The sequence below is a fragment of the Elephantulus edwardii genome, unplaced genomic scaffold (genome assembly GCF_000299155.1).
Source record: "Elephantulus edwardii isolate Elephantulus edwardi_28Jun2011 unplaced genomic scaffold, EleEdw1.0 scaffold00162, whole genome shotgun sequence".
Taxonomy (NCBI): Eukaryota; Metazoa; Chordata; class Mammalia; order Macroscelidea; family Macroscelididae; genus Elephantulus; species Elephantulus edwardii.
Genome location: NW_006399912.1, coordinates 786,591 through 801,742, shown reverse-complemented (window position 1 = coordinate 801,742; position 15,152 = coordinate 786,591). Strand labels below are relative to the sequence as shown.

General features: G+C 40.4%; 1 protein-coding gene across 1 annotated transcript in view; it reads left to right on the top strand.

Annotated features, from left to right (window-relative positions):
- ATF7IP2 (activating transcription factor 7 interacting protein 2) overlaps positions 1–9,421 on the top strand; it is a 72,044-nt gene extending 62,623 nt beyond the window's left edge. Inside the window, exons 9-10 of the mRNA XM_006895235.1 lie at positions 5,250–5,335; positions 9,008–9,421. Coding sequence (XP_006895297.1) covers positions 5,250–5,335; positions 9,008–9,421 — 500 coding nt within the window. The remainder of the gene's footprint in view (positions 1–5,249; positions 5,336–9,007) is intronic.
- The last annotated feature ends 5,731 nt before the right edge of the window (positions 9,422–15,152 follow it).

Below are 15,152 nucleotides of genomic sequence, written 5' to 3'. Positions count from 1 at the left end.
ATTGACATATTTGAGCAAACAGATGCTGCCCTGGATGTGCTCACTAAGTTGTGCCGAGAAATCTGGTGGACAGCCACCGGCCAACTGACTGGAAGAGATCTATATTTGTTCCTATTCCAAAGAAAGGTGACCCAACAGAGTGTGGAAATTATCGAACAATATCATTAATATCACATGCAAGCAAGATTATGCTGAAAATTATCTAAAATGATGGGAGCAGTACATCCACAGAGAACTGCCAGATGTGCTGGCTGAGTGTAGAAGAGGCCATGGTAGTACTAGGGATATAATAGCTAGTGTTAGATGGAACTTGGCTGAAAACAGAGCGTACCAGAGGAATGTCTGTCTGTGTTTCATTGGCTATGCAAAGGCCTTTGATTGTGTGGCTCACAACAAACTGTGGCTGACTCTGAGAAGAATGGGAATCTAGAACATTTGATTGTGCTTATGCAAAACCTATACTTGGACAAAGAGGCAGTTAGAACAGAGCAAGGAGATACTGCATGGTTCAAAATCAGGAAGGGTGTACGCCAGGGATGTATTCTGTCTCCATACCTTTTCAATCTATATGCAGAATAGATCATGCGGGAAGCTGAGCTGTATGAAGAGGACTGTGGCATCAGGATGGGAGGAAGATTCGTCAACAGTCTGTGTTATGCTGATGACACAACCCTGCTTGCTGAAACTTAAGAGGAACTGAAGCGCTTGCTGCAGAGGGTCAAGGGCTGCAGCCTTCAACATGGATTGTAGCTCAACATAAAGAAAATAAAGATTCTCACCACTGGGCTGATTGGCAGCATCATGATGAATGGTGAAGAGATTGAGATTGTTAACAGCTTTAGTTTGCTTGACTCCACAACCAACATTCTTGGTACCAGCAGCCAGGAAATCAGGAGACTAGTTGCATTGGGAAATTCGGCTGTCGGGGTCCTCTCCAGCGTACTGAAGAGCAGTGACATTTGTCTGGAGACTATGGTGCGCCTGATCCAGGCCATGGTCTTCACAATTGCTTGCTATGCATCAGAGAGCTGAACAGTGACAAGGGATGATAGAAAGAGAACTGATGCCTTTGAGCTGTGGTGCTGGAGAAGAGTGTTGAATATACCATAAACTGACAGGAGAACAAACAGATTTGTCCTAGAGAGGGTGAAGCCAGGCTGCTCCTTGGAAACAAGGATTCAGAGGCTTCATCTGACATACTTTGGGCATGTTGCAAGGAGGGACCAGTACTTAGAGAGGGACATAATGCATGGAAAGGTGGAGAGATGGAGAAAGAGAGGGAGTTCATCAATGTGATGTATTGATACAGTGACGGTGATGGAGGTAGGTGCATCAGAGACAGTAAAGTTGGCACAGGATAAGAGCAGGTTTCAGGCCTATTGTACTTAGGGTCACTAAGAGTTGCAAGCTTGTGACTCATAACGATTCGATGGCACATCACAACAACAACAACAACAGGCAGTCATCATGTATAGGTAACTTTTGTGGACCATTTTACCAATGACAATTTAGCATTCAAAACTTTTCTTTTTGTTTGAGTGGAGATACACTGGTAGTCCTTGTTGGTGCTACCTGAGAAGACAGAAAGAGCTTCTGAAAACCAGGCCTTCGCATGCATTTAGAGTCTTCAACCCATGGGGACAAAGAGCACTTTCCAGACCTGGTACATTTTGTGGCAGAATCTGTTGGCCAAGTTTTATTCTCTCCCTGTTACTGTGTCTCTGTAGACAGGAAGAATCCTGGGTCCAGTGGGAAAGAAGAGCACTTCTCAGTATGGCACTTCTAACGGGATCCCCTTGCTGACACTGTCCATTTACCCTGTGTCTGTCTGTAGGGGAAGAGAAACTCAGGCCTGGTGAGGAAAGAGAGTGCTTAATCTGGCTGTTTATTTCAGAACATGACTTTTCTCACTACTGCTCAACCCTGGTGTTGCCAGTCAAACTCCTGTTCAAACTGGGAGAGAAATCTGCCCACCTGTGCTTGGCACTAAGTTTAGGGCCTGGGAAACTGGGCCCACATCACCTTCTTTTGAGTTGGGGGTATAAAGTGCCATACTGCTCTTCTAGTCTTGGGGTCCCCAGACGGCCCTTATTTTCCTTTGGGCTGCCTTTGGTAGTATTTCCAGCATTTGTAATTGTCCATAGTGAGGAGGAACAATTGTTTAGAAGGACTATGTGATTAGGCATTATATGTATGACAACATCCCAGAATAAGAGGTATATTATAGAGAGGACTTGGGATTAGGGGGCAGAGGGAGGTAATTGTGCAACAATGAACTAATATTTTTTTTTTTTAAAAAAAGTGAACTTGGAGAGGAAGAAGAGAGAGAGAGAGGGTAAAAATATGCAACAATAAATGAATGAAAATTCAAGTTTTCTGTAAATTTTCATTAAAATCACAAAATAAAAAATTTTATTCTTAAAATAAGTAAAATGTATCAACAGATGAATTAAGTAATAAAATCTGGCATAGCCCATAACTGAATGCTACTACACAGTGAAAATGAATGGATATTGATATGTGCAGTAACATGAATGAGTCTCAGATTCTGGGCAAAATAATCGTGCTTTGATTTATGTAGATTGCTGAAAAAGGCGTTTGTTAGTGATAACAGAGCCCAAGTTTTATAGGACCAGAAGTGAAACTGAAAAAAGATACTAAAGAATTTTTGTGGATAGTAGAAATATTTTATGTTGGTGATTTTAGAAGTGTGGACATCTTTGAAAGGACAATGAACTGTATGCTTAAAAATGGTGCATTTTATTGCAGCTAAATTGTATCTCCTAAAGTTTATGGAAGCTATAGAAGCTTTTAAAATAGTTTTTAATAGTAGAAATATTGTCATGGACAATTTGTGTATCCATACAGTTATGTAATATAGTGAAGGATCTGAAAGGCCAGACACCAAAGGGCAGTAGTCTCTGGTAGGGTGGGAATTTTCTTTACACGAGTACTGCTTCTTTCCTTCTGCCACAACATTTCCATAGTATGCATATTTGGTCTAGCATTGTACAAATTAATATTGTAAGAACTACACTTCTTTAATTTAGCCTTGATTAAATTTCATTTAAATCCAGAGGCCACTGTTTTCGCCTAGTGGTTTAATGAAGATTGCTAAAATAATGGGGAACAGTTGCTTTGAGAACACAGAGTGCTCAAGTAGCCATTACATGTTCCCATATAGATAAGGAAAGCAAAGTGTGGAATAATTATAAGATGTTGATGATACTAAAGATAAAAGCTGCTCTTCAGGCTGAGATGAAGGGTCTGGATGTTTTCCTACTACCATCATCAAGTTGAGTTTCTGTCTTAACTATTTTAAATTTATCAAGGCCGTCTTGATATATTACCATGAGAGAAGGAATTATGGGAAATTTGTTAGGATGTGTTGCTTTGTAGAAAACCATTCACTTGAAAATTTAGAGGAGGTTGTTAGTATTACCTCTTGTCTGATGATTCATTTTCAGGCTGATAGTGTTGATCTATTTCTGATCAATGCAGCCAGGCTATGGATCCTCTTGAAATTAAAAACATAAAATCACTACTTCTTAACAAAACCCCAAGTTTTTATATTCTACTGTGTACATGCTTAGTAACAACAAAAATATATTTTACTAGCAGAGTGACCCATAGATTAACATTGAAACACACAAATTCAAAATTTTGGTTATCCTTCTCCATCAAAAGAAAAAAAGATAATGTTTTATTTGGAGAGATCCTAAAGTATAATAAGCACACTGGATACACAGTAAATTCTATTTACTGCTTATGAGAGAAATTCAGAGTTCTACTTTCCAAGCATAGCTCAAACTACTTTGTAGCATTGACCCCTTTTTTAACTTCCCCTAATATATACTCTTCCCAGATGTTGTCAAGACATTTTTAAGTTAGTGCTCACCTGCTTTGCTCCCTCTCCCCAAGTTTTTCAGACCTCCTCGTCTCCTTTCTTCTGTTCACTCTCACTTCTCTTTCCACTGACTCAGCATAATGGACACATAAAATTGGTGCATTTTACTATATATAAGTTAGTGAGAATATCTGTGCTGCCAATCTAGAGGCACTTGCTTCAAATTGCCAGTGCTCCGTGGAGAAAAAGATGAGCCATCTTCCCCTGTGCGATTTACAGCCTCTGACAACCATCTATAAATCATTTCTCATTTAACGATATATAACAAGTTACATCTTGACGAAGTTCATTTTAAAAATGAAATAGAAATAGGTACCTTGATGGATACCTGCCTGCATGTATTCACACATACACACGTGAAGGATTTGTTGTTTTGAGAACACAAAGCATCATAGTAACCATTGTACAGTTTCAGACAGAAAGAAAGACTGGAGAATATCAAACAACATTGACACTGGAGAAAACTCTTCTCTCCTAGGAATGTATCCCTAGTACCCTCCAGGCCAATACAAACTTCAAGGGTAGAGGTTTCCTTAGCTTCAATTCATTGTTACGTACTGTCGAGTCACCTCTAACCCAATAGTGACCCTACAGCAGCTATACAGCAGCTCTGAAGCTTGCCCTGTCCTGAGCCAGTATCTCTGATTCTGACGCACCAGCCCCCATTACTCTAATTACTATATCAATCCATCTCATCCAGGGTCTTCCTCTCCTGCTCTGTCCCTCCACCCTTACAATTATGATGTCCTTCTCCAAGGACTGGTCCCTCCTGGCATGAGCCCAAAGTATGTGAGATGGAGCTTCAAAATCCTAGCCTCCAAGAAGAAACTTGGTTTCACCCTCTCTAAGACAGACCTATTTGTTTTCTTGGAAGTCCAGACTGTGTTCAGGACTCTTCTCCAGCACCACAACTCAAAGACATCACTACTTCTTCTGTCATTCTTAGTCATTGTCATAGCTCCAATTTACATGACTCTTAATTTGTACTCCAAAGATGTGTGTGTGTGATATTTCATACATAATTGAACAACTTGGTGTTTGTGGACATCTTTGTCTACAGATAGAACAGAATCATTCTTGAAACCACTGAGCATGGATCCATTCTCCATCCTTTGTTCTTCATGGCATGCTGACTGAGGAATTTCTTTTAAGATAGGAGTTTTTGTCACATTAAATTAGAAAAATTTTCTCTATTTGGAACCATTGGATCTTAGACATTTATCAAAAGGGTATCTTCACATTTCGGTTCCCATTATCCCTTAGACAGAAACTATTCCTTACTTAAAAGCTGTGAAATGGATTGTTACAGATAAATATTACCTCTTTAAAACTGTGTTCACAGAAAGTCCAGCCTCCCCTCCGAAGTCTCCTTCTAAAGCTGCTTTAAATTCAAAAGAGACAACTCCAGTGGCGCAAGCTCCTGTCCGGGTATGTATCGGAGGTATATGAGTGACATTCTTTCCACATTGAGAAGTATTTTCTTTAGTCCCTAAGAAACATTTGAGTTCACTTCAACTTAGTAAGTACTTTAAAATGTTTTGAACATGTGCTATTGTGAGCCTGCTCATTTACTCGATTAAAATAATTCTCAATTTAAAAATTCTAGTTGAATTTTTCAGAAGCTACTTCCAGAGAAAGTAAACTCTGAAAAGTTAGAAAAATTTTTATTAGACATTTTCATTCTTGTTTTCCAAACATTTTAATTCTTACATTTTCATTCTGTCTTCACTGAAGGTTTACATAGCGTATTATATTTGTGTTCCAACAATTTCTACACAGTTTGCTGAGTTGCATTAGTTACAGTCTTCACAATATATGAACTCTCCTCCTATTTCCATTTTAGTAGTTTCATTTTCATTAAACTAAGAGTCCCTTCCCCCTTACACACTTTTAAAAATTTTTTTAATTGAGATTTTAACGAAAGTTTGCCGAGAACCTGGATTTCCATTCATACATTGCTAATTGTTTTTCTCCCTGCCACCACCAGTTTGCTTTTCTTTTTAAAAAAATTCTTTCATTGTTGCACAGTTTCCTCCCCACCCCACCCCACCCCATACCCATCCACTTTGCTATGCACCTCTTGTTCTGGACTGTTGTCATGCAAATAATACCTAATCATATATTTCTTTTAAACAGTTCTTATCTGTTTCAATGCAGTGTACATTAATTATTTATCTCCTCTTAAGTTTTCCCCCTACTCTCATGTCAGTCCTATTTTATAACAGTAGTGTTATGCAGTATTTGTCCTTTTGTGACTGAGATATTTCAGTCTGCGTAATATCCTCCAGGGTTACCCATTTTGTATAATATTTTGTGTTCCTTGTTTTTTAGTGCTGCTTCATATTCCATTGTATGAATATATCACAGCTTTTCTATCCATTTATTTTTTGATGGACACTAGAGTTGTTTCCATCTCTTGCTATTGTGAACAACACAGCAATAAACATAAGTGTGCATATATCTGCTTCAGTGGCAGTTCTAGTTTCTTTAGAGTATATTTCTAGTAGTGAAATTGCTTGGTCAAATAGTATTTCTATTTCCAACTTTTTGAGAAAGCTCCATACTGCCTTCCATAGTGATTGTACCATTTTACACTCCTACCACCTGTGAATAAGGGTTCCAGTTTCTCCACAACCTCACCAGCATTTGTTGGTTGGAAAAATTAGAAAATATTTTTATTGTAATGACCATTCTTGATAAAGCCATTGCCATTTTTCATGTCGTTTTTAAAAAAAGAGTGGGAACGCAATTTAAAACTAGATGGAATATTTTTCTAGAATGTCAGGGACCTCACCTGTTCTAATTTAATGTTATTCTAGAGGATAGAAACCTTAACTCCAAAAAAAGTTAATGCTTAAGAAAACTGCATCCAATCTCATAATTCTGATACAGTTTTTGAAAAGAATTTTTGAGGTGTAAAGTTTATAAATGTAGCCATTTTAAAGTGAATTTAAATAACTGACATTTAGTGTTCACACACAGTGTTGTGCAACCTCCACTTCTGTCTAGTTCTAAAACTTTCCCATCTCACTAAAGTTGTACCTCAGACACATTAATCAGTTTATCTCCCTCATTACCACCCTTATTGGCTCAGCCCTTTCCACATTCTCATTGTATGGATTCTACCAGTGCATGTATTTAGGAAAATTGTAATAATAAAATATGAATGTCCCAACTTTTTTCACTTAGCATAATCTTATTCGTGTTTTATCCTATGGTGGTGTCAGTACTTCCTTTTCAGATTTTGGTGTGTGCATAAAACACATTGTTTATCCATTCACCCACTGATGGATATTTTGTTTCCACATTTGGCTTTTGTCAGTGCTGTTATAAACATTCCTGTATATTAATTGAGCATCTGTTTTCAGTTCTTTCAAGTAGATATACACCTAGGAGTGGAATTAAAGGAGTCATATGTAGTAGTGCTGTGTTGAATTTTTTGAGGAACAGGTTTCCAGACAGCCGTGGAACCATTTTTGCATTCTTACTAGTAAAGCATATGAGAGTTCCACATCCTTCATTAGCAGTTACTTTGCATATTTTTAATTGTAGTCAGCCTCTGAGTGAGAAGTGCTGCCTTATTACAGTTTTGATGGCAATTCCATAGGCATGCAGTTCGAATCCACCAGCTGCTCCATGGAAGAAGGATGGGCAGTCTTCTCCCTTGTGATTTACTGCCTCTGAAAACACACTAGAGGGTCACCTGTGGGTTGGTTCCCACTCGATGGCACACACCACCACAACCACAAGTGAAGCATCTCTGTTGGCATAGTCCATAGGGAGGTGCACTGTTCACCCAAAGGCCACTCACTCTGGCACTTCTAATTCACCAGCAGATCCTTAGGAGAAAGATGGGCACTCTTCTCTTGTGCAATTTACAGCCTGAGAAACCCTCTGGAGGTTCCACTGTGAGTTTTTCTCACTCAACAGCAATGAGTGACTGAGTGAGTAAACCACTTATGATGGAGCCCTGTTGGCAAAATTGTTTAGTACTTGGCTGCTTAACCAAAAGGTTGGTGGGTTTAAAAGCACCAGCCTCTCTGAGGGAGAACAATATAGTAATCTGCTTCTGTAAAGAGGATAGCTCTTTGGAAACCTTAATGTGCAATTCACCCTGTCTAGCTTCACAGCACATGGCAGCAAAGCCACTAATGACATGAGTGTATTGGTCATTTATTTCTCTCTGGCAGTCTCACATATTGAAGAAGCATCCTGAACCCTTACTACTTGGTAATTAGATTGAGGAAGGGACAACTTGATGATTAAGTTGCAGAATGGCTGCAGTTGGCCACATTAAATTACATAAACTATTTAAAAAAAAAAAACAAAAACCCCACAAACCCAACCTCAAACTCATTGCTATTAAGTCAGAACCAACTCATAGCTGACTTTCCGTGGGTTTCCAAGGCTGACCTACAAGTCACATGGGGTAGATTGTCCGTCTTTGTCCTGCAGAGCTGCTGGTGGACTCAAACTGTCAAAGAAGCAAGACCTCTTTTTATCCCCCTAGTTCTCACACTGGAGTTGTTATTGTTACTCCATTTTCACAGATAAGAAAAGAAGGGAGGTGGAATCCTATGCAGACAGTAGGTGCCAGAGGTCAGGCTTTGAAACAAGTCTGTCTGACTGTGGAGCCCACTTGGTTGCCCACTGTGCACACAGTCTATCTTGACGAGTGACTGGACGAGATCAAGGCAAAGAGAAGCAGGGAGTATGAGACACAAGCCCCATGATGCTTTTCTATAGCCACACTCAGTAAAATTGCAAAAGACTAGCTAAAAAAAGAAAAGATCACTTTGGCGAACATGAATTTGTAATAGTCTAACACTTCCATTTGTATTTTTCTTTTAGCTAGTGCTCTTGATTTGGTGGTTTCTCCCCCAGACCTCATGGCTTTTTTCAAAGTTGATTGTTTTGTTTTGTTTTTTTAATTTTAGTAAAGGTTCACAAAGACTGGTTTTCATCCATTCACTTGCCTTGTCCTCCCAGCCCCTGAAGCAAAACCTCTTAGGTTAGCAGCACAACGTTCCCCCGGAACGTCCTGGAATGGCTTAGTCCTCATCAAACCAGATCACTGGACTTTTTCACTGTGTTTTTTAGGTTCCTGAGTCCTTTGAGCACCTTCCACCTCTCCCACAACCACCACCACCCTTCCCCGAGCTGGTGGATAAAATTCGAGACACGCTTCCTCCCCAGAAGCCTGAGCTCAAAGTGAAACGAGTGCTGAAGCCCAGGGGCATTGCCCTGACTTGGAACATCACCAAAATCAACCCCAAGTGCGCTCCTGTGGAAAGCTACCACCTCTTCCTCTGCCACGAGACCCCGAATAATAAGCTGATTTGGAAGAAAATTGGAGAAGTTAAAGCCTTACCACTCCCTATGGCTTGTACTTTATCTCAGTTTTTAGCCTCAAACAAGTACTATTTTACAGTCCAATCAAAAGACATTTTTGGGCGTTATGGACCATTTTGTGATATAAAATCTATCCCAGGGTTTTCTGAAAACCTTACCTAAAAGAAAAGGGGTCAGTAGCTCTACATTGTAATAGATCTTGAATTGTTTATTTGTATATTCGAGTTTGTTTGCTTATAATGTTACTCCAACATTTATGGTTTTAAAGTGTGAGCAACTATGAACTCTGTATAGGAACCTGCTGCCTCCATGGACTATCAGTTCCTGAATTTCTGATTTAAAGTCATTAAGAATTTCAGATGGTTATTTTTGAAGCATGTACTTGTCATGGGCCCATGTCTCTAAGCTGTGTTCAGAACAACAGCTTTGATGACTGGAATGGCCCCTTGTACCAGAAACCCTGGGCTGTAGGCAACTACCATTTCATCTTAAATAATCAGCTTTTGGTGGCATAACTTGTGGCCCACAGAGCTTCAGGGGAAAACAGAGGCCAGCTTATCCTTGGATGTATGTCCACCAAGACTTTATGTAAATAAAGGTCAGCCCATTTTGTGTCCAAATTCTGAATGGGATATTAATTTGTGCGCTTCATTCCCCCCCTTTGTTTTGTTTTGTTTTGTTTTTTCTTTTGGCGATAGCAATCATTTGGGAAAATAGTCTGGAGGTTTTCCCTAAATCCATTTGTCTATTTATGTATAACCAAATAGGTTAAACATTGGATTCTGTGTACACATAATGCATTAAAAACATCATCTAACCCAGTAGTGTAATTGTGGAAAATGGAGTTTGTCCACCTTCATTTTAAACCTTTAATTTGCTGGTTCCCTCATGTAATCCTTTGCTCAGTCGCTGGCAGCTGGCAGCGCCCAGGACTGCTGTCTGTGTCGCTGAGTGCTCTCAAGCAAACTTCTCACAGGAACTCCAATGCAAGTGGTGGCCAGAACAGAGAGCCCAGGAAATACCAAGTATGGGTAAGTCAGAGATTTGGTAAGTTCAGGTCCATGCCCAGTAGAGACAAACAGTGACAGCTAGCACTGGAACCAGAAATTAGAAAATAACCCTGTTGGTGTGATTGAGTCTGACTGAGTCTGCTTAAAAGAGGGACGTTGTTTCTTAGGGAGCTCTGGTGGCCAAGTGGCAAGAAGCTGTCCTATAATCCCAGAGGTACGCGGTTCAAATCCACCAGATGCTCTGCTGAAGAAGGAGGGGCAATCTCCTTCTGTACCAATCAGATCTGATTTGACGGTGTACACACACACACACACACACACAGAGTCAGATCTGATTTGACGGTACACACACAGAGGAACATTGTTTCCTGTAGAATGAAGCCTGAGTCTCAGAAGCTCTGAATTTTTTTTTTCTTTTTAAAAAGAAGACGAAGAAGAAAGAAAACGGGGATAAAATAAAACAGTGAATAGTTTTCTGTGGCATTTTGTGAATGCCTCAATCAAAACCTTTGTTAATTATCAGTACGTTTCAAATTCCTATGCTTTCCCCTTTTAAAACATGAAGATAGAGCCTAATTCTGAACTGAAGCTAAAGTGACAGCCTGTTGAGGTCCCATTATAAGCCGAGGGCAGTGAGGCCTCCTGCAGCACCGGACAAGGCAAGGATTTTGCTCTCCTCTTGTTACCTAAAGATTGAGTCTGTCTTGGGTGGACACACTCAGGTAGTTGACAGTGGGTTTAGAGAACGGATTTAGGACCTGTACATCAGTGAAGTCAGACAGCTTTCCTTGAGCTCTCTAAATGTCTTCCCTACTAGGAGCTAAATTACCACAGTTTATATATGATTCAAACAAAAAAAATGCAAATGGCCATGTATCTACTAAGTGAAACATGTAATTCAAGATTAACAAAGCAACAGGGCTTCTTAATATAAGGAGAGAGAATGATCCCTTCCTTCTCTGTTGTCTTTAACCTTTAGGATGGGATTAGGTGAGGTTTTGCCAGCACCAGGGCCAGAGTTCCAGGTAGCCCAGCTGCCAAAGCATTCTTTTCAAATGAGGAGAGAGGATAGTGCTGAACACGAGCAGTCAGTCAAGACAAGTAAGCAAAAACGGGAAAAGCAAGGGGAAATAGAGCGATTCGACTCAAATGGAGTCTCTCTCTGCCTGTTATCAGGCCTGAGGTAAGACTAGACCTTGACTCTTTAAAGCTTAAAAGGGCTTGGTGCCAAAGTGAAACACACCCAGAACCTCAGATCATCGGGCATGTTGACAAGTGCTAAGAGCTTTCAGGATAAGACAAAGGAAACATCCCAAAAGAGGTGGCCACATTTTGGAGGGGTAGGGAAACAAAGTCGAGTCCTGCCAAACAGTGCAGTTGGCGTTGTATGGCAAGCAAACACCCCCAACACTGTCTATAAAACACTTAGTGTACTCACACAGGTCATTCCCTCCGAGCAGGCCCTGACTCTTCAGTGACCTCCTGAGTCTTCACAGGATGGAGCATTGTGTTGTTCCAGGCCTGCACCATCTTCATCATCATCAATATGTGTGATTCGTCTTTGTGTTGTGTCAACCGTCTCATTGTGTTTCCCTTGGGTTGGTTTTGTTTGTTTACTTTTGACTGTTTGCTTTACAAACATTTCTAGTAACCGGACTTTACTGACAATGGGTCTAAATTAGTAAAGATCTTACCATCCTTGCTTCTAAGGAGAATTCTGCTTATATTTCTTCTAAGACAGATTTGTTCACCCTCTTGGCAGTCCACAGAATATATTCCATCTTCTTCCCTAATACTTTCATTTGAATGGAACAATTCTTTACTCTTCTTAGCTTCTGGGCAAGTTTTGCATGTATTTGATGCAATTAAAAATGTCGGGGCTTTGGTCATGTACACCTTAGTAATCAAAGTGACATGTTTGCTTTTAAAAAAACTTTCAGAAAGTCTTTGTAACAGATCTACCCAATGCACCATGTGATTTCTTGACACTGATTTTGATGGCATTGATTGTTGATCCAAGTAGAATGGCACGTTAACAGCTTCAGTTTCTTCTCCATGTATCTTGATGGTGCATGTTCAGTTGTGCAGGATTTCTGCTTTTTGTCTTTCACATGCGAGTGTAATTTATACTAAAGATTGTAATCTTTGATTTTGTATCACCAAGTGCTTCAAGCCGTTTTCATTTTTGTCAAGCCAAGTTATGTGCATGTCACAGGTTGTTATTAAATCTTGTTCATAAATCTTTCTCCAGCCCTGATGCCTGTTCTCAGAGTATCTGTTGAGCATACAGATAGAGTTAAGTAAGAGGAGGGATACAACCCCAGCATGCGTCTTTTCCAGTTTTGAACCACAGAGGAGCCCCTTGTTCTGTTTGAAGCACTGTCTCTTGATCTGTATGGACAAACATATCCATTTGTTCTTTGGTGGTCCATGGGATATTCAGCACTCTTCTCTCCCATCACAACTCAGAGGTGTTGGTTCATCTTCTGTCCTCCTTATTCATTGTCCAGCTCTCTGATACATAGCAGGAAGGTCTACTTAAAGCAAATGAAGTTTATTGAGGGCTGGAAACCAGGGAAACATTTATTATCATACAGTAAAAATGACCACCCCACCAGACCAAGGGAAAAGGTGCATTCTTATACTGCTGGGTCAACAACTAAAGGTTGAAGATGGGATATCCAGAAGCAAGAATTTGGCATAGAGGTCCATAACACACTTGAGAATTGCCTAATTAAAGGTACATACTGTTCAGTTTATTACATAGTGGTCACAAGATGCTATGAGACAGCAGGTTTTTCTGGTCACTTATTGAAATTGTGTTCTCAGCCATGTCTATTTCTGGGGGGTCTATTGTAAAGCTCTTTCTTTCCAAGGAAAAGCCTCACCCAGGTCCATGTCCAAAGTATGAAAGATGATTCTTTGCCAACTTTGCTTCCAAGGTGCACCCTGGCTCCACATTTTGTAAGACATACCCGTTTGTTCCTTGGCAGTCCATGGGATATTCAGCGCCCTTCTCTACCCTCACATCTCAAAGGCATCTGTTCTGTCGTCTTTATTGTCCTGCTCTCTGATGCATAGAACGAAGGAGAGGAAGACCCCAGTTATATGGATTGACACGGTGACTTCAGCAATGGGCTCTGGTGTGTCAGAGATGATGAGGATGGCACAGGAGAGGGCAGGGCTCAGGTCGGTTGTTCACAGGGTCCCTATGAGTAGTACTCAACTTGCCATCACCTTCCAACAAGAATTGTAAAGCACTGTTAATAATCCTGCATACCAAGACACTTTGGCCATAAGCTATCGCATTTTCATCCACTAGACTAAATGAAAAAGAGCTTTTGGGAATAGATAATGCTTACTTGTGACCAGACCTCAGAGGAAAGAAATCATGTCCTTGATAACCAGGTCAGCCATCAAGGTTCAAGAAACTGCGCCTTCGAAAGGCAAGTTTTGAGAACCTTGTGACACAAATTCATCTGCTTGGTCAAAATGCAAATCTTTGAAAAGACCCTAACTAGCAAGAGCATCACTCTGGAGGTGGAGCCCATTGATACCGTGGAGAACGTGAAGGCCAAGATCCAGGATAAGGAGGGCGTCCCACCCGACCAGCAGAGGCTCGTCTTTGCAGGCAAGCAGCTGGAAGATGGCCGCACTCTTTCTGACTACAACATCCAGAGTCAATCCTGCACCTTGTCCTTCGTCTGAGGGGCGGCTGTTAATTATTCTTCAGTGTTGCATTCAAAGTGCCCAATGATGGCATTACTCTGCACTATAGCCTTTTTTCTCAATTTAAGTTTAGAAATTACCAGTTTCAGTAATCACTGAATCTGTTCAAAATGTTAAAGTATGGCGGGTGGGGGAAAAGAGAGGCAAGTTTTAAAAAGTCCAACATGGGTTCCTGACTCAAGATCCAGGCAAAGTTAACACTCCTTTTGCTATTTGTTGTTAGGCACTGTTAAGTAGGAACTGCGCCACAACTGACCTATAGTGGAGTTTCAGAAGCAGTAAATAGCATGGGAGTAGCTTGTCCATCTTTTTCCTGTGGAGCAGCTGATGGACTTGAACTGCCATACCTTTGTGTTGATAGCCTAGTTCCTTACCTCTAAGCCACTAGAGCTTCTGGATTGCCATGTTTACACACAAGCCAAGAGCCACTGGTTTTAGGCTCTCCTACCAAATAGTTAAGTGTTCAGAGATTCCTACTCTTTAACAGTTCTTCAAAATTTGTTATGATCCGTATAATGAAATGCCTTTACATAGTTGATACAGCATAGATGAACATCTGCCTGGTTTTTGCTTTGCTTTCAACCAAGATCCATCTGACAACAGCAGTGGTCTCCACTGCCTCTTCTAGATTCAGCCTGAACTTGGGCAGTTCCCTCTCTTTGCTATAATATGCGGTGGCTTGTATGTTGCTATGAAGTTATGACACTGGAAGCTATGGCACCAGTATTTTCAAATACAAGCAGGACACATTTTTGGTAATGTTTCCAGACAAAGGCTGGCAGAAAGGCCTGGCAATCTATTTCCAAAACTTAAAACCCTATTGATCACAACAGAACTTATTTCAGCTAGTAGGCAGAGGTTCCTTGAGGCGGTCATCGACTCAGACCTTGCTTGTAAGATAAACAGAAGTTTATAATTATGTTTCCATTAGAAAATTTTTAATTTTTTATTTTATCTTCTTTATTAAAGAAGACAGTGTAGACTGAACCATGCAAGCAATTTTATCCCTGAAGGGAAATGAGTTTTGAAGTTAGGCCTAGTTCATATTAATTTCTAAAAATGGCCTGTATATTTCTTTTTCCTCTATGAAGTGGGTCTTGATCTATCATTCTTCCATATCCACCTGTTGGATCTTCAAGAAATGGCAGGTTACC